General features: G+C 36.0%; 4 protein-coding genes across 5 annotated transcripts; 3 read left to right on the forward strand and 1 right to left on the reverse strand.

Annotated features, from left to right (window-relative positions):
- The first annotated feature begins 1,856 nt into the window (after positions 1-1,856).
- On the forward strand, positions 1,857-2,805 carry LOC110992611 (cuticle protein 16.5-like). The gene is made up of 2 exons (XM_022258494.2): positions 1,857-1,989; positions 2,173-2,805. Exons 1-2 carry the CDS (start codon positions 1,978-1,980, stop codon positions 2,725-2,727), a joined length of 567 nt encoding a protein of 188 aa, XP_022114186.2. The 5' UTR covers positions 1,857-1,977; the 3' UTR covers positions 2,728-2,805.
- Positions 2,806-4,930: 2,125 nt separating this feature from the next.
- On the forward strand, positions 4,931-5,941 carry LOC110992583 (pupal cuticle protein C1B-like). Its single transcript, XM_045629478.1, has 2 exons — positions 4,931-5,034; positions 5,278-5,941. Exons 1-2 carry the CDS (start codon positions 5,023-5,025, stop codon positions 5,860-5,862), a joined length of 597 nt encoding a protein of 198 aa, XP_045485434.1. The 5' UTR covers positions 4,931-5,022; the 3' UTR covers positions 5,863-5,941.
- Positions 5,942-13,442: 7,501 nt separating this feature from the next.
- LOC123689433 (cuticle protein 16.5-like) lies at positions 13,443-14,777 on the forward strand. 2 transcript variants are annotated; one of them, XM_045629477.1, is made up of 3 exons: positions 13,445-13,480; positions 13,719-14,089; positions 14,225-14,777. In XM_045629477.1, the coding sequence occupies exons 1-3, from the start codon at positions 13,469-13,471 to the stop codon at positions 14,685-14,687; spliced, it is 846 nt and encodes a 281-aa protein (XP_045485433.1). In that variant the 5' UTR covers positions 13,445-13,468; the 3' UTR covers positions 14,688-14,777. The 2 variants fall into 2 exon arrangements, with proteins under 2 accessions (XP_045485432.1, XP_045485433.1); XM_045629476.1 differs by having other exon boundaries at positions 13,443-13,480; positions 13,719-14,777.
- A 2,017-nt stretch (positions 14,778-16,794) lies between these two features.
- On the reverse strand, positions 16,795-17,833 carry LOC110992610 (cuticle protein 16.5-like). The gene is made up of 2 exons (XM_022258493.2): positions 17,712-17,833; positions 16,795-17,635 (listed from the first exon to the last, which is right to left on the reverse strand). Exons 1-2 carry the CDS (start codon positions 17,721-17,723, stop codon positions 16,913-16,915), a joined length of 735 nt encoding a protein of 244 aa, XP_022114185.2. The 5' UTR covers positions 17,724-17,833; the 3' UTR covers positions 16,795-16,912.
- Positions 17,834-22,100: the final 4,267 nt, after the last annotated feature.

Here is a 22,100-nt window from a genome sequence, read left to right on the forward strand (position 1 = left end):
AAAGCCTTGACCTACTCACAAGCTCCATTAGTGTCCCATATGACATTTACTGGTCTTGGTACTAATTACGCCTGGTAAGTTCTACCTGTGCAACCTTCTCCTATTAAATTATGAAATTCGCGACTGACTTAAGTTTAAATTATGTCTTATAATTATGTTTTAAACTATGTTATTAAAATGCTTTTGAAATAAGGTTTATGTTTATTATTTTTAGATTCCATTTTTGATTTAATTGCTAATTATTCTAAATTGCCCACTTATAATATGTTAATATAATTAAAAGTTAATTTAATTCGAAAAAGAATATATAAAAGTCTCTCAATACTTAAATACTGTATAAACAGTATTGTCAGAGTTGTTCATTGAGTAAATAAAATTAATAATTATCAAAGCAAAGAATTTATCTACGAACTTAATACGTGAAGAGTAGACTAGATCTGTGGTGCAATATAAATTATTATTACGTACCCATTAGCTTAAAAGCTCCAGATACATCTAACTATATATATATAGATATACTACAACTTGAAATAAGTCATCTTGGCAAATTTCAATTGTCAAACAAGTTAGAGCACAAAGGTGTAAATGATGACATACTCTTATTTAGTTACGGGTATAGAAGTCTACTTTGGTTGGCGTTGCAATATTATTGTATTCAAATTGCCAAATGGATATTAAAATATATACTTTAATAGAATAATAATAATAATAGCCTTTACTTCCAAAGAAAATCTTAAAATTTAGGAATGTTTGATCATTTAGTTAAGTTTTGGTTTATCCACCGTTGGACAATAGTTTTTAATAGAATATTTTCCGTAAGTTAAATAAAATTGAATTCTAAATCTCCCACATCAAGCCTTTGACTGATTTAATGAGATGTACCTAAAAATACTACAGTTATAATTACAAAATACTCTTTTACTTAAACTAATAATTGACAGAATTATTTATTTTTATTAAAAACCAACGCTTGTTTCATGTATACAGGCTTTAAACAATTAATCCACAATAAATAATTATAAAATTAAGGTTTAAATGTCTTAAAAGTTAATTTTATTTTAAGGTAGTAAATCGTACGTCCATGACCAACACCGCAGAGGCATACAAATGTACTTGTAAAATGACACACACTATCCCAATTATATTTTCAGACTTACGAGTACATATATTAAATAAATTTATTAGATTGTAAGTAAACATCAAAGTAGACTGATTCATCATTACTCAGTCCAGTGGTTTAGAAAATTTCAAGAGAATTCCTTTACATCTTTTCTTCTAAACCCTTTATTGCAAAGCCTTAAGATCTTTGATGCTCTTTAGGAATTCAAGATAGAGAAAACTCTTAACATATCTTAACAAACCTGCGTATTTTAACTGTTATCACATTATTTTACCATACCGTATCTGTAAAAGCAATTACTACTAAATCGAGAACACTTCATTGTTTAAATACCTAGTTATTGTTTTTTTTGGTTAGGGGAAAATGATTTGTAGACGAAAGGTTAATTAAAAATAAAGTAAAGCTCTAGGTAACACCTAAGACAAAGAGAAACAGTTTTTAATTTAAAATTCTACTTTTGTGATGCATTGTATTTAACGGATTGAAGCTTTATATAAACTTATTACATATTTTTTTCTTATTCTTTCTTTTCTTTAAAAAGTTATGTTAATAAAAGATAATACTATCTATTTGTTGTATTTTCACAAAAAATTAGGAAAATTGTCGTACGTTACCAATGCTAACTTAATACATCTAGGAAGAAAAATACTTGATAAAATGTGAATTAGATCGAAACGAACATCCGCTTTTTAATTAAATGAAGGCCAATATTTTCACAAGTATACGAATGTGTTGAAGGTCTCTGCCAGGGCAGTTCTAACGTGACGTCAGTCTAACGGCTGGGGATGTCTCTTGAATAGTATATAAGTGATACTCCGCACTCCGAATGTATCATTTACAGTTGTGAATAAACCAAAATGGCAGCTAAGGTACGATGTTTTACGATACCTTATAAAGTTTAAGTGTTACCTTGTGATCTCTTATATTATTGTGGACTAAGCTTTATAATTGAAAATACTATAAAATCGTGTGCGATTGTAAAACAAATTTTTTAAAAGTAAAACAATTATGTTTTATAGACATCAATTGCATAACAATTATTTTAATTACAGTTCATCGTTCTCTTGTGCGCGGTAGCGACCGCTCGTGCCGGTGGCCTGTACGGCGCCTCATATGCTGCGCCGGTGGCTGCTTACGCTGCATCACCTCTGGCATACGCCGCTGCTCCCGTCTACAAGAGCTACGCACCATCTGTGTCCTACGCAGCACCCGCGTACTCCGCATACGCTGCACCAGCAGTTGTGAAGACTGTAGCGCCAGCCGTGTCATCGGTCTCTTCGTACTCTTCTCACACTTCCCACGGTTCCCCACTCCTAACTAAGGCCGTTGCTCCACTCGCGTACACCAGCTACGCTGCTCCATCAGTTGCCTACTCCGCTCCTTTAAGCTACGCCGCCCATGCTGCCCCTGTAGCCACCTACGCTGCTCACGCCGCTCCGGTGGCAACTTACGCTGCTCACGCCGCTCCAGTAGCAACTTACGCTGCCCATGCTGCCCCTGTCGCGTACGCTGCCCACGCTTACTCCGCCCCATTGTTGAAGTACTCCGCGGCACCCGCTGTCTCCCATGTCTCATACAGTGACCTCTCCCACAACTACGGCTGGTGATTAATTCAAACGCGATTGCCAATTGTGATATTTTAAATATTTATTTTTTTACATTTTAAAAATAAAATTTAATATCAATTTTATATTTTATTTAAAATACGTCTCCAAAGGTTTACTGAAAACTAACCTATTTGATTTTTTATGAAATAATTTAAGCTAACATTTAACGTTATTAAAAACATACTGATATATAAGATTTATTCACAATATAAATGTATTTCAAAAAGATTTATATATATATATTCCAATCAATTTACGAACTATTTAAAATAGATAGAAAATCTTGATGTAAAATTCCACCCATCTTTTACTATTGACAATAAACTAAGAAAAAGCACTTTATTTGAAAAAGTAACGCAATCTGAATTTCTCATCGCCTTTTCATTCTCAATGAATACAGATATAATTTGAAATATTATATAGTTCTAGTTTGTCCTTGACTTAAGCTATAATTAATATTATCTCCTTCATAATTAATGCCATTCCCATCACCGGAAATTTATTATATCCTGTGATTCGTACTTATTAACATAACTTGTCTTGGATTTCGTGCCATTTTACTCACATTTAAATAATTATCTTTTAACTGACAACTTCAAGTAAATAAAAATATGTTATTCAAGACGGGATATTCGTATAACCATATAAGGTAGAGCAGTCTTTTGATAATTATCTTACTCCGAAACAATTTAATATCAAATCGGGGTGCACAAGCGAATCGACGACCACAAAGCGACCCGCTGTACCACTAAGTAACTTTTATAACACAATTCAAGCAAAATTTATAAATGCAGTGTAACGATTGTAAACAGGATTTAAGTCTTAGGAACGTCACATCTCACGTATGGCAAAGACGTATTGCATAGAAAAAAACTAAGTTTTTTAAGGCTTTTCTGTTTTTATTGACAAAAGCATGCCAACGATCGGCACACTGATACACTGGTTAAAGAACCATCTTTAACCAGTGTATCAGTGTGCCGATCTGTCGATCCGAAATTTGTAATGTGAGAAGCACTTATAGACAAACATGACATATATGAAGAGAAAATATAAATATATAAAAAAAAACAAATATTATATTAAACAATTTATAAAGAAAATAATTAAAATTACAAAAACTAAGCAAAAATCGATTTCAATGTGTGAGGTGAGCAACTATGGATATCAAGACCCAGCTCGTTTATCAACATGCTCATTCTGGATATCGGTGAGCTTTGACCAAAACGCGCTCTACGGAAAGGAGGGACAAATGGAATAATGGGATGTCTTAGATATTGAGAGGATACACGAAATTTAAATGTTAGCGTCAATTATGAAATACTCAAGGACAATTTCAAACCATTTAGTTATATATAATTTGGTATTCATATGTATATAGAAAGTTAAAATTTATTAAATAAAAATATAATCATTGCAGTGTTGTTTTGTTTTAAAGCCTTATTGTTGATGCAAAAATGACCTTCTTTTATAAAATCTCTAATTTCGTCGAATTTCTTTAAAAATATAATTTTTAGTTTCGACCTCCTAATAAAACCAAAGCCTATTCTGATAATATCAAGTAAGCCAGATTTATAGTTAAATGTTTAAAGCTTAAATTTTAAAGCTAGTCAAAATTTTACACGACATGACATATGTGCCTTTGTTATTCGTAGTTATTAAGATCTATGATAGTGGAATATTATATTATCGTTACTACAAGTGAAATAAATACAGACCAGAAATGCACTAGAGAGCCTTGTTGAATGTCTGATTAATTTTTGTATTACATTTATTATAAAGAACTATTAATTCTATATAATCATCAAACAAACACAAATAGATACATTCAACACAAAAGTACATTTATGTAAACCATACACTTTTTTTTAAATCAATACATAATAAAAAATCGCTTATTTTTTATTAACAAAAAAAATATTTCTTTCAATGATATAATCATATTTTGCTACAAGAAGCGTATTAATTAACATTGATTTTTTCTATGATTAAACCTCACTAATTGATATCTTGACCTTAAACTAATGTAGTACATTATTTATACATTTTAATGAAATCGTAAAATTAATGTAAATATTTAATAATATAGGTACTAGCGGGTTGCTTGCCAACTTAGTTCTTATCGTTTCTTGTTCAGTAAACAATTTCACGCATTTGGGCGGGGTTCGACCTTGACATTGAAGCAAGTCGCTTGCGGCGATGAGTCCACCACAGCCCGATACCAGTTTCAAGTGACCATATAAAAGCATCAACTACCGATGAAAAAAACATTCCAACAACGAGAAGGAACAATCAAACATGTACACCAAGGTACAGATATTTGCAATATTATATTAGCTATTTGGTACTCCGTGGGTGATCGGGGTAGACCACGGCTGATTCCAAAAGACAATTATGATATATATGTAGGGCAATTGGGATTACTAGAATTGGTGATGGTCGATGTAATTGAAAGTATCGAAGGATGCTATTCTTAATCGACGAGTGTGTCAGTTATTAAAATCTGTGTACGAGGTAAATTTTCTCCAATTAAATAAACTATTTATATTTCAGGTAGTAATCTTCATGTGCGCTGCGGGCATCGCATCCGCTGGCAATCTGCTCCACGCTGCACCTCTCGCCTATTCCGCACCTGTTTCATCTGTTTCTTACTCTTCACAAACGACTTCCCATGGAGCACCAGCGGTATACTCTAGCCCAATCGTCGCAAAGTCATACGCCGCCCCTGCTGTAGCAACGTACGCCGCACCAGCTTACACAGCTTACCACGGTGCACCCGCGTACTCGACATACGCCGCTGCTCCAGCCTACTCCACTTACCACACTGCTCCAGTAGCCACATACACTAAGACCCTGTCTCCAGCTGTTTCTTACTCGTCCGTATCTCACTCTAAGACCGTCTCCAGCCCAGCTGTAGCTTACGCCGCCGCCGCCCCTGCTGTCTATGCCTCACCAGCGGTTGCCACATACCATGCCACCCCCGTGGTAACTAAGACTATCGCTACCCCCGTGGCTTACCACGCTTCTCCCGTGGCCTACCATGCTGCTCCAGTCGTCAAATCAGCCATCACTTACTCAGCTGCCCCTGCTGTGTCCCACGTATCTTACTCTGGTTTGGGAGCCACCTATGGCTGGTGAACAACCAAAGATTAAATCTTTATAAACTTGACTAAATTATTATCATGTACAATATAATTAATAAATTGTATATAAATTATTATTTTCTTTTAATTCCTTTATAAACCTGTATATTCATAATTGGTCAGTCATATCTTAATTTATTATAAATATATAATTAATTAAGACGGTTTCAGTTTACTACTAAATAACTTTTATTTTGCGAAGGAAGAAAAAGTTTACTTTTCCTTAATTTATTTAAAATCTGATCTCGTTTCCTTTGCTACCTTTCTTGTCTTTTCCACATCAGTGATATAATTAGGGCTATTACGGTGTCCTAGAAGAAGTTACGACAAAAAAAAGTATCCAAAATTAATGGAGTTAAAAGAATTTGTGCCTTTAAAATCTTTAAAGGCAAGGTGCTTTTATAGCGTGGGAGAGTATGTAGACCATACATTTTGACCACAATTACAATTAACTTAACTATACTTATGATATATATTTTATTTTTAATAATATATATTTATTTAATTATATTAATATACAATTACAAACTAAAAATATATCTAATAACTAACCTTAAAATGTAATTATTAAAAAATATTATTAAAAGGACTCCCTTTAGGCAAGGTTCCGAAGATACTAGCAGCGTTCCCCCTTTGAATAGCTAGACTAATTCTTTGTGCGAGGTAGCTGCCAGCTCTTCGTTCTCCTGTGATGTCGACTAACCTTTTTGATAATTCCCTAAAAAGCTTCAATGCGCTAGGACCCCACGGACCAAGGGTCTCGACACCGAATGGGACAAAATCATATTCAGAGCCTAGACCCCTGTATTTGCAGACTTTAGCTTTTTCAGCCGCATCACAAGCCGCACCAGCTCTCTTGTTAGTTCCATGAAGATTGGAAGGGGCCAGTGTGTCATTTATAAATTGATATATATTTGCCAATTTTTAAATGACTGATTGTTCGGCTTCTTAATTTAAACAATTATTTTAATTAATCAATTTCAAGGTACCATTTTCTTTGAAATTACAGTTACTTCTTAATTATTAAAGAAACATGTTTTATTTTAACATTAGAGAGCGATCAATTTATGCAGAAACATTTCGCAAATGAATGAATTTTACATAGTGTAAACGGTATTATTATTTATCCCCTCCTCTTCCCTCCGGACCTCAGCTCTGAGTTAACGTGCCACTGTACCTTTAACTATTTAATTAAATATTAAAATAATACTTTTGTAAAATAATATTCAAACAGTAAAATAGGAGTGCATCAATTGCAAGGAGGTGATTCGAGCGCTCAAACAAGAATTCGGTGAGTGAACCACTCCCGCGACGGGGATCTACTTAATCTGGACGGAAAATAATTTAATATGAAATCGTCGATCACGTCCAATCTATGAAGACCCCTTACGACACTATTATTGCTAATACTGCCTTGTAACTCCTGGTCGCCTGGTACTTGTGAATCTTAACTACGCGACGAAGTGCTGAATACGTCACGTCGTGACGTCACTCTGAACAATTTATAAGACCTACTGGTAACTTTTGCACCCCTGGTATATCTGCGCTGTAAAGAAGTATCCGTTACAACTACGCTTCGCTGATTTTTGATTATAAACCATTCGAGGCTTCTAGTTTCCTAGTACAGCGATCGGGCAAAGCACTGAGCAAGTCGGCACTTAACTCAAAATAATCACGTGACCTACCTAAACGCTCTTGTTGATATGAACATGTCCTTAGAGAAGTCATCATCTGAGCCTGAATTGTCTGTGACTCCGACTAACTTTGCTGTCACGCGCATCAAGAGAAGGAGAGAGGAGGATAGCATTGGAATGGCTGAATTATCCACTTTTAGAGACGAAATGATGAAATCAATGGCTGCCCACTTCGCCAAATCTGACAAGAAAATTTGTCAAATGGTTTCGAGTCTCAAAGAGGTGCAAGAATCCAATCGTGGCATTGTGGACTCAATCTCGCTCCTTACAGAGCAGAATAAACTATTACAAGACAAAATTTTGTCCCTGGAATCACAAAGAAGAGAGGATAGTGAGTACATATCACTGCTTGAGAATAAAATTGAGGACTTACAAATGTCAAACCGCAAAGCAAACTTTGAACTGAAAAACGTGCCACGTAAAAATAATGAATCTAAAGAAGACCTGATTGAGATGGTGGTTCAGCTCTCTAACACTGTGGGCTGTGAAATCACAAAAAAAGACATAAAAGACATTTACAGAGTCCGCGGAAAGACGGATAGTTCCAAAAACACACCGATTATTGTTGAAACTGGTTCGACTTTGACAAAGAGTGAACTTATGAAAATGTGTAAATTATTCAATATAAAACACAAGTCCAAGCTCACTGCCAAACATTTAGGTTTCCGTAAGGATGAGGATGTTCCTATTTTTATTTCCGAAAATTTGACGAGTAAAGGAGCTCGACTTCATTTCCTGGCACGTGACCTTGTGAAGAGCAAAAATTACAAGTTTTGCTGGACTGCATATGGCAAAGTTTATGTCAGAAGAGACGAAAATTCTCAAATCATCAACATCAAGTCTGAAGCTCAATGTACCCAACTCATGAATGCGCAATGACTAGTTATTAATGTCATAATAATATGTAAGTTGTCGCCTTGTCAATCTGAATTTCGGCTTAACTCTTTGTACACTCACTTAACTATAAGATTTTTTGATTTATGTAACACACATTCACACACACCATACTACACCGATTTACCCACACACAAACTCTATTACACACGCGCCCATTTTCTCTATACCAACTCTATAAAATCAGTAATAATAATAACTAACTACTATTTACAGCTTAACTACTCTGAAATCCTAAACAAAAAGTCATCTTTGTTAAAGACTGCAAACTGTTTATCACTCAAATATGGCTCTTAACACGATAGCTGACCTAGATAACATGGAAATAGCGTCTGCAATTAAATGCGATCCAGAAGAAATATGTAGTTACCTCCCAATTAAAAAACATGACATGACAATTATATCCCAAAACATAGTAAGTGTGTATAGCAAAATGGATGACCTTAAAATAACTTTAGCATCTATTGATTTTAGACCAGATTTGATAATTTTAACAGAATGCAGACTACAAAAAGACAAGCCAATTCCACATCTTGACAATTATTATTCGCATTTTACCCATGATCAACTTAATCAAAATGATGGAGTTGTAGCTTTCATAAATGACATACATAGAGCTAATACTAAAGAAATCAAGCTTGATGATGCGTCGTGCCTTCAAATTGATCTACAGGACCACATTGTACTTGGCATTTACAGGTCTCCATCAACTACTAATGTTATTCCTTTTGTAAATTCGCTGTGTTCACACTTAGAAACTATTAAAAGCCACAAAAATATCACAATAACTGGAGACATTAATATAAATCTAATAGTCACTGAAAATGAAACAGCTCTTAAAAGGAAAAACAGACACTACTACCTCAATATGTTAGTGTCTTTAGGTATTATGCCTGGACACATGTTGCCGACGAGGCTACATAACTGTTTAGACCACTTTATGATAAAGTTAGATAGGAGTACAACTGTTGCACGAATTGCTGTCGTAAACACCACTATTACCGACCACGCCATGATTGTTATGCTCCTGTCAAATCTTAAGACTAGTTCTAATGTGTCCAAATATGCTACAAAAACTGACTACAATAAAGCTCTACTTAGTTTAGCCGAGAAAAACTTATCTGAGCTAATGTTCTGTAATGACCCACATTTACTCATTGACCTTCTCACAAATGCTGTATCTGAGTCTTTACAAGCAAACACTAAAACTATAACTATTCCAAATAGCAAAAGAACCATAAAACCGTGGATAACTCCAGGTTTACTACGCTGCATACGAAATAGAAATAAACAACAAAAACAGTTAAGAAATGATCCTGATAATGATGTCTTAAAAATTACTTACAGACGCTATCGTAATTACTGCAATAATCTTATTAAAAAAATCAAAAGATCATATGAAAGACGACTTTTGGAAATTTCTGCTAAAAACTCAAAAAGTCTTTGGAAGACTATAAATAGTATTACTTACTCTAAACTACCCAAAGCCGATAACACACAATTACTTAGCTTAAAACAATCAACTTCACAGTCTTTAAATTTTGTCAATGAATATTTTTCTAACATTGGAAGTGACTTAGCCAACCAAATAACAACACCACCTATGCCTAACACATTAAGTGCTGATTATTTAAATTTAAAAAATAGACTACCGGACTCTTTTGCTCTATTAGATACGGATTTTGAAGAAACAGAGTTAACGATAATGAATTTAAAGAGTACAAGTGCTTCAGGTTATGATGCTATTCCCACTAGCTTTATAAAACTTGCTAAAAATGAATTAGTTCCTGTGCTGACTCATTTTATAAATCTCTGCATTAATCAAGGTGTATTTCCCATTGCCTTGAAAAAGGCTATTGTGACACCAGTTTACAAGGGAGGGGACAGAGACGATGTTGGCAACTTTAGACCAATATCAGTACTTACAGTTTTTGCTAAAATATTAGAAAAAATTATCAATAAAAGGCTGATCAACTATCTTAATAAATTCAACATCATATCTGACCATCAGTTTGGATTTAGACAAAACAAATCAACGGAAGACGCTGTTCTAGCTCTAAGTACATTAATTGTTGAACAACTTGACAAAGGAAACAAATGTCTCACAGCTTTCCTAGATTTAAAAAAGGCGTTTGACACCGTGTCTGTCCCGATTCTTGTAAAAAAACTGGAATACATAGGTATAAGAGGTATACCTCTAGCTCTTTTTAAAGATTATTTATCTGATAGGCAACAGTGTGTCAAAGTAGATAATAAGGTGAGTCAGTATTGTAACATATCTTTTGGAGTGCCCCAAGGAAGCGTACTTGGGCCTACACTGTTTCTCATCTATATTAACGATTTACTAATGTCTCAACTTAAAAATGCAAACTTTTTCTCATATGCGGATGATACCGCTATAGTTTTTACGGGTAAGACTTGGAAATCTATAGTTAGCGACACTCAAGCAGGACTCTCTCAAGTTGATCTTTGGTTAAGCCACAATCTACTGACCCTAAACACGCAAAAGACGAAGTATTTATGCCATACTATAAATAAATCCACTCAACCTCCTCCAGATCTAAAAATATACATACATAAATATAGCTGTCAATCCCTGGAAGATTGCTCTTGTCCCACAATTGAAAAAGTTTTCTCTATAAAATATCTTGGTATACACTTAGATCAGCACTTAACGTGGTATGTACATCTTGAGGCAATAGGTAATAGAGTAAGGAAACTTATCTGGATCTTTAAAAACCTACGGCACGTGGCATCCAAGCTTCTGCTAAATTCAATTTACTTGGCTCTTGCGCAATCAATCATAATTTATTGTATTACGGTATGGGGCAGTGCCGCAAGAACCAAGTTTTTGGATGTAGAAAGATCACAGAGGGCTCTTCTAAAAGTTGCCTACTTTAAACCTAGACTGTACTCCACTGAGAAATTGTATAAAGATTGTGACCTGTTGTCGATTAGAAAACTATATGTTCTTCATGCAACACTCAGAAAACATAGTTCCATTATTCCTGATCCCGCCCATCTTTTGAAAAGAAGAAAAGATGCAGTTGTCATGTTGACCAGTTTTTCGAGCAGTTTTGCTGGGCGTCAATATAAAATACAAGCAGAGCATCTGTATAAAGTGGTAAATGGAAGGCTTAGTATCTACATGTTAAATAAACATGATGTTAAACATAGGGTGACTGAATGGTTAAAGTCATTAGACTATGCTGAAATTGAGGATCTTTTGATGTACCCTAGATAAAGCTGCACGCACCGCACTGTTACCTACACACACACACACACACACACACACACACAAATACACACACACACACACTCACCACACATTTCTTTCATTTCATGAATCACAGAAATCACAACTACATTCTTGTTTACAAGTTTGCTTATAAATATACCTATGGTACGAAAATCTTTTTGCTATGGAAGAGCGTGGCCTTCTAACACAGGTGTTTTTACACTTAATTGAGGGTCGCAACCATGGAATGTTTTTTTGTACCGTTTTTGAAGAAATAAAATATTTTTCATTTTTCATCCCAATTACCTAACAGAAAAACAAAAATTAAATCACAGTTGTGGCGCTGCGAACGCTAAATGTACCATTATTATGTATTAAATTTGTTGAATATTTGTATAATCTCTTCGTGTATATATTTGCCAAAAAGTGCGCCACATTAAAAAAATTCATATTGTAGTTCTTTTACCGATGTAAAAGTGTGACGAGCGTTTTCCAAACTTTTAGCAAGAAAAAAGATGCTGAATGACCTAAACTGAATTAACTAGTATTGTCTTTTATTAACATAACTTTTACACTTTTAAATAAAACACTTTTCCAACGGATTGAAACCATGCATTTTAACATATAATTATCTTACATAATTTTGAATTTTTTCCCGACATTTCGCGTGCTTTACAGTGCGCGTGGTCATTACTTCAATCCGTAGAAAAAGTGTTTTCTCAGAATGAACTTATATACTGACATTTAGTCATTGTAATTTCCTTATTTATTTTTAAAAGACACGCCATCGTCAACTTTTATCTGCTACAAAGATGAACATGGCACACATAATCCTGGTTTATTAAAACATTACTATACTGACAGTCCAGTGTTTACAATTATTTCTTGTCATTCTTGAACCATGAACGCTTAGTCGAGGACGACGAACGAGGCGAACTACCTTAACTATTAATCATCAAATAATTACTTGTAGCAATTGTTTTATTATTTCCCGGCAGAAATACTCACCGAATCAAAACGCATAGTTTTATTAAGGGCGAATGGTAGCACCTCTAACGGTTGATTAAATTTTTTATGAGTAAATCATTTATAGATCACTAGCTGACCTGGCAAAAAATAGATCTTGTACGATTCTCAGACATACCCAGTATGTATACAAAATTTCATGAGAATCGGTCAAGCCATTTCGGAGGAGTTTAACTACAAACACCGCGACACAAAAATTTTATATATAAGATAATAGTTGATTTTTATTTCCAACATTTCCAAATGTTATTCGATATCCCAATCTTCCTTCAACACCATTGACCGGAACCTTTTCACGGGTCAAGGCTAGCCTTTTCAAAATATTATGCGCTTTATTTCTCCAATCGCTTCTATATCATCCCTCTGCCTTTTTGTAGGGTGCCCTCATCTACTTCATCCCCTTGGTCTTTTCCCATTTTGTATCATACGATTTTGATATTCTTAGGCATCATTACCTATTGTACAATTCCGCAACGATGTACAGATAATGTAATTCATTGTGAAACACGTTTTAGCGTCTCTTATAATTTTATAATGATATGCCAATCAAGGCTTAAACATAAATAACAAATGAACAGCAGTAATAAGAGCAAATCTCGACTAGGACCGGTGGCTTGACATTTAGGTGGTGATCCACCTTGACATTGAGAGGAAAGCCCGTAGGCGATGGGCGTGAGTTCGATTAAAGTATATAAGCATATGCATTTGGTTCTAAAATTATTCCTTCGACAACAACGGATCTGCGAAACATGTACTCCAAGGTGTGTGTTAAAAACATGTAATTTTTAAAAACTATTACATAAGTTTACTGTAAGCAAAATTTAGGAAAGAATATCTCAAATATGGCTAGACATTTCTACGTCTGTTTTCCTGAATTTTGTCACTCATTGATCAGATTATTTCACTTACTTCTATTGATTATAAGTGTAAAATGTACTGAACGGTAAATTACATACGTATTTCCAATACGGTTTAATTAATAACTCAATTTTTTTTTAGGTGGTAGTCTTCCTATGCGCTGCGGGCATTGCAACCGCTGGCAACTTGCTCCACGCCCCTCTCGCTTACACCGCTCCAGTCTCCTCTGTATCCTACTCTTCCCAGACAACAGGCCATGGTGCGCCAGCATTAGCCTATTCTGGCCCAGTTCTGGCTAAGACATATAATGCACCAGCCTACACTACCTACCAAGCACCTGCATACGCCACGTACAGTGCTGCCCCAGCCTACTCAACCTACCACGCTACTCCCGTAGCAACTGTCGGCAAGGTTCTCTCCCCGGCTGTGTCCTACTCTTCAGTATCTCAGTCTAAGACCGTATCCGCTCCAGCTTTGTCAACCTACGCCGCTGCCGCTCCTGCCGTTTACGCCGCTTCTCCTGCCTACTCAACCTACCACGCAACTCCCGTAGCAACTGTTGCTAAGACCCTGTCTCCAGCCGTATCTTACTCATCCGTGTCCCACTCTAAGACTGTGTCTACCCCAGCAGTCGCAACCTACGCCGCTGCCGCTCCTGCCTACTCCACTTACCACGCCACTCCGGTAGCAACTGTTGCTAAGACTCTGTCTCCAGCTGTATCGTACTCTTCTGTATCTCATTCTAACATAGTTTCTGCCCCCGCTGTTGCAACTTACGCAGCTGCCGCTCCTGCTGTATACGCCGCCGCTCCTGCCTACTCTTCTTACCACGCTACACCTGTAGCAACTGTAACGAAGACCTTATCACCAGCTGTGTCGTATTCCTCTGTATCTGCTCCCGCTGTAGCAACTTACGCTGCCGCCGCCCCAGCAGTCTACTCGTCTCCAGCCGTAACTACTTACCATGCTGCCCCCGTAGTGACCAAGACAATCGCCGCTCCCGTTGCTTACCATGCTGCTCCCATTGTTAAATCAGCCATCACATACTCAGCTGCTCCAGCTGTGTCCCACGTTTCGTATGCTGGCTTAGGAGCACAATATGGCTGGTAGAAATCACTTGTCAATCAGTGTTATTAAGTGTTTGTTGTAAAATATTTAAATTGTACAAAGTAGAATTTATTAAATATATGAGAATATATGTATTTGTCTTTTATAATTTTGACCCACTTCTCCTAAGTTAACATTCAACATAAAATCAAAGATTTTTAAGGATTTTTCTAACAAAATACATAAACGAATAAATTAAAAGAATAACGTGGATACTAGTGAATGATTGGTTTTCTTATTACAAGACATAATTAATCAATTAGGAAATTTAATAAAAAATTACACTCACAATATTTTTTTTCTTATATTTACAAAATAAAAGAAATAATATGTATTTATCAGTAATAAATGGTAAAACTTTCGTACCTAACAGACAAAAAAAAGGTCAGTTTACGTTTACAATGCAATTCGTTGACTAACGTATTAAAAAATACATACAGAACTGAATATACTATAATATTTTAACATTTAAAAGCGTGAAATGTGAAAAATCTCTTTAATGATGGTCGCAATCAGACTTGTTTTTTTTAACATCTATAGGACATCCACATGCAATAGTAGAAAAGGAAAAATATACGACTCAATGCTGTAAACATTTTGAAAAAAACCCCAATTTACATGAAATTCTTAAATTTTCAACGGCTGTGAAATTGCCTTGCCTCTTCAATTGTCATGTCCTCGATTATTTTTATAATCAAACAATTTCGTTGATATTGCACGTAAATTTGGCCTTGATTTTTGAACACAAAATTGTATACAAATAATATCATCCCGTTCGCATTCAGTTCCGTCATGCAGAAATCTATTTGAATTCTTTGAGGTAGCAAAAAATATCGGTTCCCAAATTTGTCGCCCCAAATATTTGCCGCCCTAGGCTGCAGCCTACTCAGCCTGCTGGTAAATCGGAGAAAACTGAGTAGATTCGTCAAATTTCCTTCTGGGCTCTTTAACTTATTGCCAACATCGACTTTACAAGCAACTTCTTAGTTATCTTTTAAAGCTTTGCACAAAGCACGGTGTTTTAGTTTGTCTCTAACGTTTGTGGAGTCGATCTTTATTTTTTGATAGGTTAATTAAGAAGAGATTTGAAATGAATTCAAAGCATTACATATTACAATGTCAAAAAGTATATGTATAAATATATCTCATCCAAAATTAATTTCTCTATAGAGAGCTATTGAATGACTAAAGAAAAGTTGGTGGGATGGAGTTTAAGAATTTTAAACAATAACAGTTGTTTTTTTTCTTTTAATTTCCACTCATATCAAAAATAGAATATACAGATTTTATTTAATATTTAATATAAACATTCTTAATGCTTGATTTTCTGAAATGCTAGCTTTCTTAAGTACTGTTGGTCGAAATCCTTTCACGGGTAAAGGCTCCTCCAGCTTCTTCCAAATAACATGTCCATGGCTTTCTTTGTCCATTCGCTTCCTACTAACACTTCTTATTTTTTTGATATTTTTGAATGGAGTCTACAAGAAATCAGTCCTATTTATTGATATTGATTGTAAGCAGAGAAATCTCTTTCCACATAAAGGCAAAAAATAAGAAATATAAATCTAGTCTAAAATGTAAAATATAATAGGCCCTATATTCTAAGTTTGCAGCTTTTAATTGAATTTATTGTTAATGATGGAATTCCTTTTCTAAAATAAGCAACATTATACACAAAGAACTTTGGAACTATCTTCCAGTTTTACTCATACGATGCTAAGAGTACGCGCGTACAAAACTTAAGACAACAATGGTTTCGTCGTCATTTGTAGTCTTTTGTTAAGCCAGAATTTGTTGGCGCCTAGAGTTTTATTCTTTGCAATTGTGCTTTATTACACTTTCTTTTTCAAAAGGAAAGAGTTGCAATTGTTATCCTCACACAAGTAAAATATTTCTTATGGTGACACCAATTGTTTAGAAATTTATTTATGAAACGGTGAGATATCAAAAAGAATATTGATCAATTCGCGTTAACTAAGGTCGATTTAGTTGCAGTTTTGATTACTTCAGTTCTTAAAATTTTTTACCAAGTACAATTCATAAATTGTTAAGTCCAGTTTAACCTTATTATTTTTGCTAGATCATTGGAATTGTAAATAAAACGTTAAAATACATAATTTCAGGTATCATTTATTTAACACAAATTTCTCATATAATATACAGTCAATGGTTTATATTACGCTCTAGTGATTAGATAATTTATGTACATAATAAAATGCTTTGGTGGTTTACCAGCCGTGGGCTCCCAGGCCTCCGTAGCTTCCGTAGGCTGCGCCATACGTGGAGTAAGCTGGGGCGGCAGCATAGGTTGAGTAAGCTGGGGCGGCAGCATAGGTGGAGTAAGATGGGGCAGCAGCGTATGAAGAGTAAACTGGGGCAGAAGCGTAGGAGGTGTACGATGGTGCAGCAGCGTAAGTAGCGATGGGAGAAGTTTGGGTTGCCACAGAAGCGTACGACACTGAAGGAGCGGCGATGCGGGCCACCGGTGCAGCATACGACGCAAGAGCAGGGGCGGCATAAGTTCTAGTTACAAGAGGCGCAGCAGCGGCATAGGTCCTCGCATAAACTGGGGCGGCGGCGTAAGTCCTAGCAATCGGAGCTGCGTATGTTCTGGCTACCACAGGAGCGGCTGCGGCATAAGAGACGGGCGCTACGTGAGACTGCACTGACTGGTATGAAACACTGGCTGCGGGCGCGGAGTAGGTGGCTACGGCTGGGGCAGCGTAGGATCTGGCATATGTGGCCACAGGTGCAGCGTAAGACGCTACTGGAGCTGCGGCGTAGGTGGCCACTGGGGCCGCGGCGTATCCAGCCACGGGACCACCGTGAGATGTGGTGGTGTGTGTGGTGTAGGATACCGAAGTAGCCGGGGAACTGTAAGCAACAGCGGGGGCTCCGGCATATAAGTTACCAGCGGAAGCAATGCCCGCGGCGCACAGGAAGATCAAAATCTGAAATAAGAGAAATATTAATAAAAAATAATACCAAAACTGACCACAATAGGCTGTTTAAAGCTTAATATAATACCTTGGAATACATGATAGGGTTGAGTTAGGTTTACTTTGTGACTCCAAAAGCACACGCATTCACTTTTATACCAATCTGTACAAACTGGTATCCAATCCTGAGTTAAGTTTTGTGCAACATGTGGGGCAATGAATGTTATCGAAAAATAATAGCTCATATCAGGCAGTAAGGGTTAGTTTGCTCGGTTAATATTTACAATTCTTTGCCTAGATCCTGTCCGTATAAAGTGTAACAATGTCAGGGCGAAGCTACACCCAATCTCCCATTAATATGTGTACTAGATTATACTTAATAGAAATAGCATTTATAAGCGTTGACTATGAAAGTTGCAATTGAATTACAAATATCTGACCTCTTTTCAGCATGCAATGTGAGAATATTTTTTTCATTTGATTTGATTTTAAGAACTGCATAAAAGAGGCACCATACTAGAATTTATAAAATTTGGAAACAGTTTTAACACTTTTGGACAATAAATCGTTAAATTATGACTTATTCTGCTGGTTTATTTGGTAATTATAAAGCCTTCGTTAGAAACCTAGCTACTGTTCGTGACTACGTATGCAATTAGCACTTAGCTATACATTAGGGTTTTATTAATATATGCACCAAAACTTATAGATATACATTTTGTCATAGATTGGTGAGCGTCTGACCGACAAAATTTTAAAATATTTATCAGGAATACTCTATTTCACTAACCAACAATATAATTGTACAATGTTTCAATCTGAAAGATATAATTGGCAAGCTACTTGTAAATTAAAATATGAAAGTGCAATACAGAAACCTAGAGATCTATAGCCATTACTGTGAGAGAACTTTATAATTTTGATTCGATTTAGACTATTTGTGAATGTTTTAGTGTGGTTTTTTAAGACAAAGACTGTGAATTTATTTATTATTTCCGTTATTTATATTACCTTCTGCGATTTGATACATCTATGTACTTCCCAACTATATTATATAAGCGAAAGTAGCGTGTTTGATATTTGGAGGAACAGACTTTAAAATTGGTTATAGTGATATAGTTGACCTTAGGATAGTCATTGCCTCAAAGATAAAACCGTAAAACTTTGTATTCGGGCAACGAATAAGAAATAAATAAATATTGTTTTGAAACTGCAAATTTCGTACCACATAAGTTGCTAGAAAGTACAACTAATATAATCAAATAAAAGGAGGACGACTGGTGGCATTATCGCTTTTGAGCGATCCCTTCCAGGAAAAAAATAATTAGGTGAGCGCAAGAAGTGCAATTTATTTTAGTGTAATGGCGCTTCTAAACGGGCCATGTTTTGCTGCAATTGATGGCTGCAACACATGGCCCGGCAACATTGCAAACAATGTCAGCCACACTATGCAATATTGCAGTAATGTCCCGGCCATATAGCCAAACATGTTTTGTGTAGCCACTTATGGCCGATATTGCCCCGATGGGTTGCCGAACGATCGCTAGGCTATCGAATTCAACTGCAATATTGCACAGCCAGTTCTATTGTTGTTTCAGTCACTCTCTTTGTTATGGCATAGTGTATCCTTTTCTACGCGACATGAAGTTTGCTATGAGTGAAGTGTGCCTGTTGCTATATTCTGTGTTTTGCGATCAGCTGCATTTTGACAACTACGTAAAAATGGTTACTGGTCTAACAAGACAATTACTGATTTTATTAAAGAAATACATTTGCACCCCGAGTTGTGGGATATAAAAACCGGCACATACAAAGATATAAATGCTAAAAAAGATGCATGGAATGAAATCGCTGAAAAGTTTGGCATAACAAGTAACGAGGCTTACAAAAAATTCAGAAGCCTAAGAACTTACGCCAATAATGAGGAGAAAAAGAAGAAAAGTGGTAGTGCTGGCGGTAAAACAGTAAAGTGGTTTGCTTAAGATGCGATATCGTTTCTCTTTACTCAAAATACCACGAATATAGGATTACATAGTGAAAATGAAAACTTCTAACGTAAGTATCTTTAATAAAGTATTTTAGTCATTATAAATGTACATATCTCTGTATTACGTATGTATCATATCGATTGATAAATTGAACTTCTTCCCTCGAAATCTTTTGCAACTTGTTTCCATTCTGTTACTCCTGACGGCATCTGAAAGGCTTAAAGATATACTAACAATTTTATGCATTCACAGGCGACTGAAACTACACACACTGACATCAGTGCTGACCCACGTGAAGTAGTAGAATCAGAAACAACCGACACTTTGGAAACCGTCGATACTACTCCAAAACCACGTACTAAAAGGCTCAAAATATTATACGTGATGCTGGCGAAAATAAAAAAGAATATGCTGCTACTACATACCTATTATTATTAAATTTAAAAAGTACATAATAGTTACTACCAATGAAAATAAAATGAGTAACATATTTAATAAACCTATGTTAACTTACCTTGATGTATTATTTTAATCCTTCTATAATAGCTGTACACACCTCTGGAATAAAAGTTGAAATCTAACACTCGGAACAGGTACATAAAACTTTTAAATGAATCTCAAATTTTAAGTAAGGTCGAATCCTCAATCTCTGCTTTTTCTGTTCTTTTAAAATTAATATAAGCTGCTGCGACAAGTGTGATTTCATCAGCCATTGTTGCCGGTATGTGTGGCCCGTTTAGGAGTCTGCATCATGGGCCATACTATTGCTGACATATTGCAACACATGGCCCGGCCATAGATTGCTCGGCCATCATCTGCATTAAAACATTTTTGTGATGGCCGGACAATTAATTGCCAATAGTGCAGCCATCAATTGCAGCAAAACATGGCCCGTTTAGAAGCGCCATAATGAAATAAAAGAACAAACAAATAAGTAAGTACTATTTTACTAACGTCATTTTGTTTGACAATTTACCTACTCTAACTATAATTATTGTTACGAGCTAGGGGATCGGATAGAAACTGCCGTCGATGAATTCAAGGGTTTATTTTAATAAAATCTACGAGGAATTCGTTGACACTAATATCTTGAAATTACGCACAGAAAAGCACTAATAACACACACAAGGAAACACTGTCACTAATCACTTAAATCACTCAGTACTTTATCACTGGTATCGCACTTGTTCGCACTTTTTCTCTTCGCTGTTTATCGCTTGGAATCGCATTCAAAACTGAACTGAGTGGTCGCGTTTTGGCTCGCTTATATATCCCTGGGAAGAATCTCGAACGATGTTTCCGATGTTTACGAGAACTTTCTAGGCGGGAGCGCTACTGAGTAGCGATCGCCTAATTCTAGAACGCGCGTACTTGCTATCTCTTTCGCACATTGCTACGTGCTTCTCGTACGACGTTCTAGAGTTCTCGGTCTAGCTTCGAGAAGGTTCTTATCTTTTCTCTCTTTCGCGTATCAAACAGTGCTTGTCCCACACCTAGAAAATTCGTTCTAGAATATTCCTTCTTCAAAGGGGTATAACCAGGCCTGAAAACGCCTGAAAACGGGTCTGCTGAAAAGTGTACCATTCGTCTATACGTCTTCTGAAACCGACTGAAAAAATGTTTCAGCCTCCTGAAAACTACGGCAACATTACGTAAATTTCAATTTTCTAATATGTGATTGACCCTCTCCCGAAACGGTCATAAATCATATATCAGCCTGCTGAAAAGTTCTCTAAGTAGTGGAAAAATCTAAAAACATTGCAGTTGACCCGTCTTCGTAACACTACCCTCTCCTTAGACATGCTCGTCCCGAGCATCATCACTTTCTTTCATCATTATCCTTTTCCATCGCGACCGAGTCTGCGAATCCTTATCGCCTGCACAAGCTTTACATTTCTTGATCCAGTCTTCTACATCTTCACGATAATTAATCCAGTAAAATATTTCTTTAACCTTCCTAAGAGTCCCTTTTACTCCTAAATGTCCACTAGATAACTCAATATGACACATTTCTAGTATGTCGCGAACCTTGGATCTTGGCACCACTAGCTGCAAATGATCGCCTTGAGCATTTTTCAATTTGCGACATAATACTCCATTATGTAGAACTAAACTGTCCCATTCAGCCCAGTAACTCTTAGTAGTGTTACTTGTAGATGCAACTTCACTCCATTGTGGCTTGACAGCTGAAGATTTCATCCAGTCCAGAATTGGTTTAATGTCACAATCCTCTTGCTGTGCTATCTGCATCAATCTACCACCGAAATCTGAACGAATGGTATCTGTTCTAAGCATCCTCACGTGACCATCCCTTCCGTTCTGTTTGGTGACTTTTTCACTTGGCCTTTGAGACGCATCATCTGAACTCCTTATTAGCTCTCTTTCATGGATCGATAACATATCAGAAAATTTCTTTAATTGTTCCTCTGCCTTTGATAGGTGTATTGACAAGGCTTCCTCATAGTTATCCGGAAATGTTCGAACTGCGT

The sequence above is a fragment of the Pieris rapae genome, chromosome 9 (genome assembly GCF_905147795.1).
Source record: "Pieris rapae chromosome 9, ilPieRapa1.1, whole genome shotgun sequence".
NCBI classification, from domain to species: Eukaryota; Metazoa; Arthropoda; class Insecta; order Lepidoptera; family Pieridae; genus Pieris; species Pieris rapae.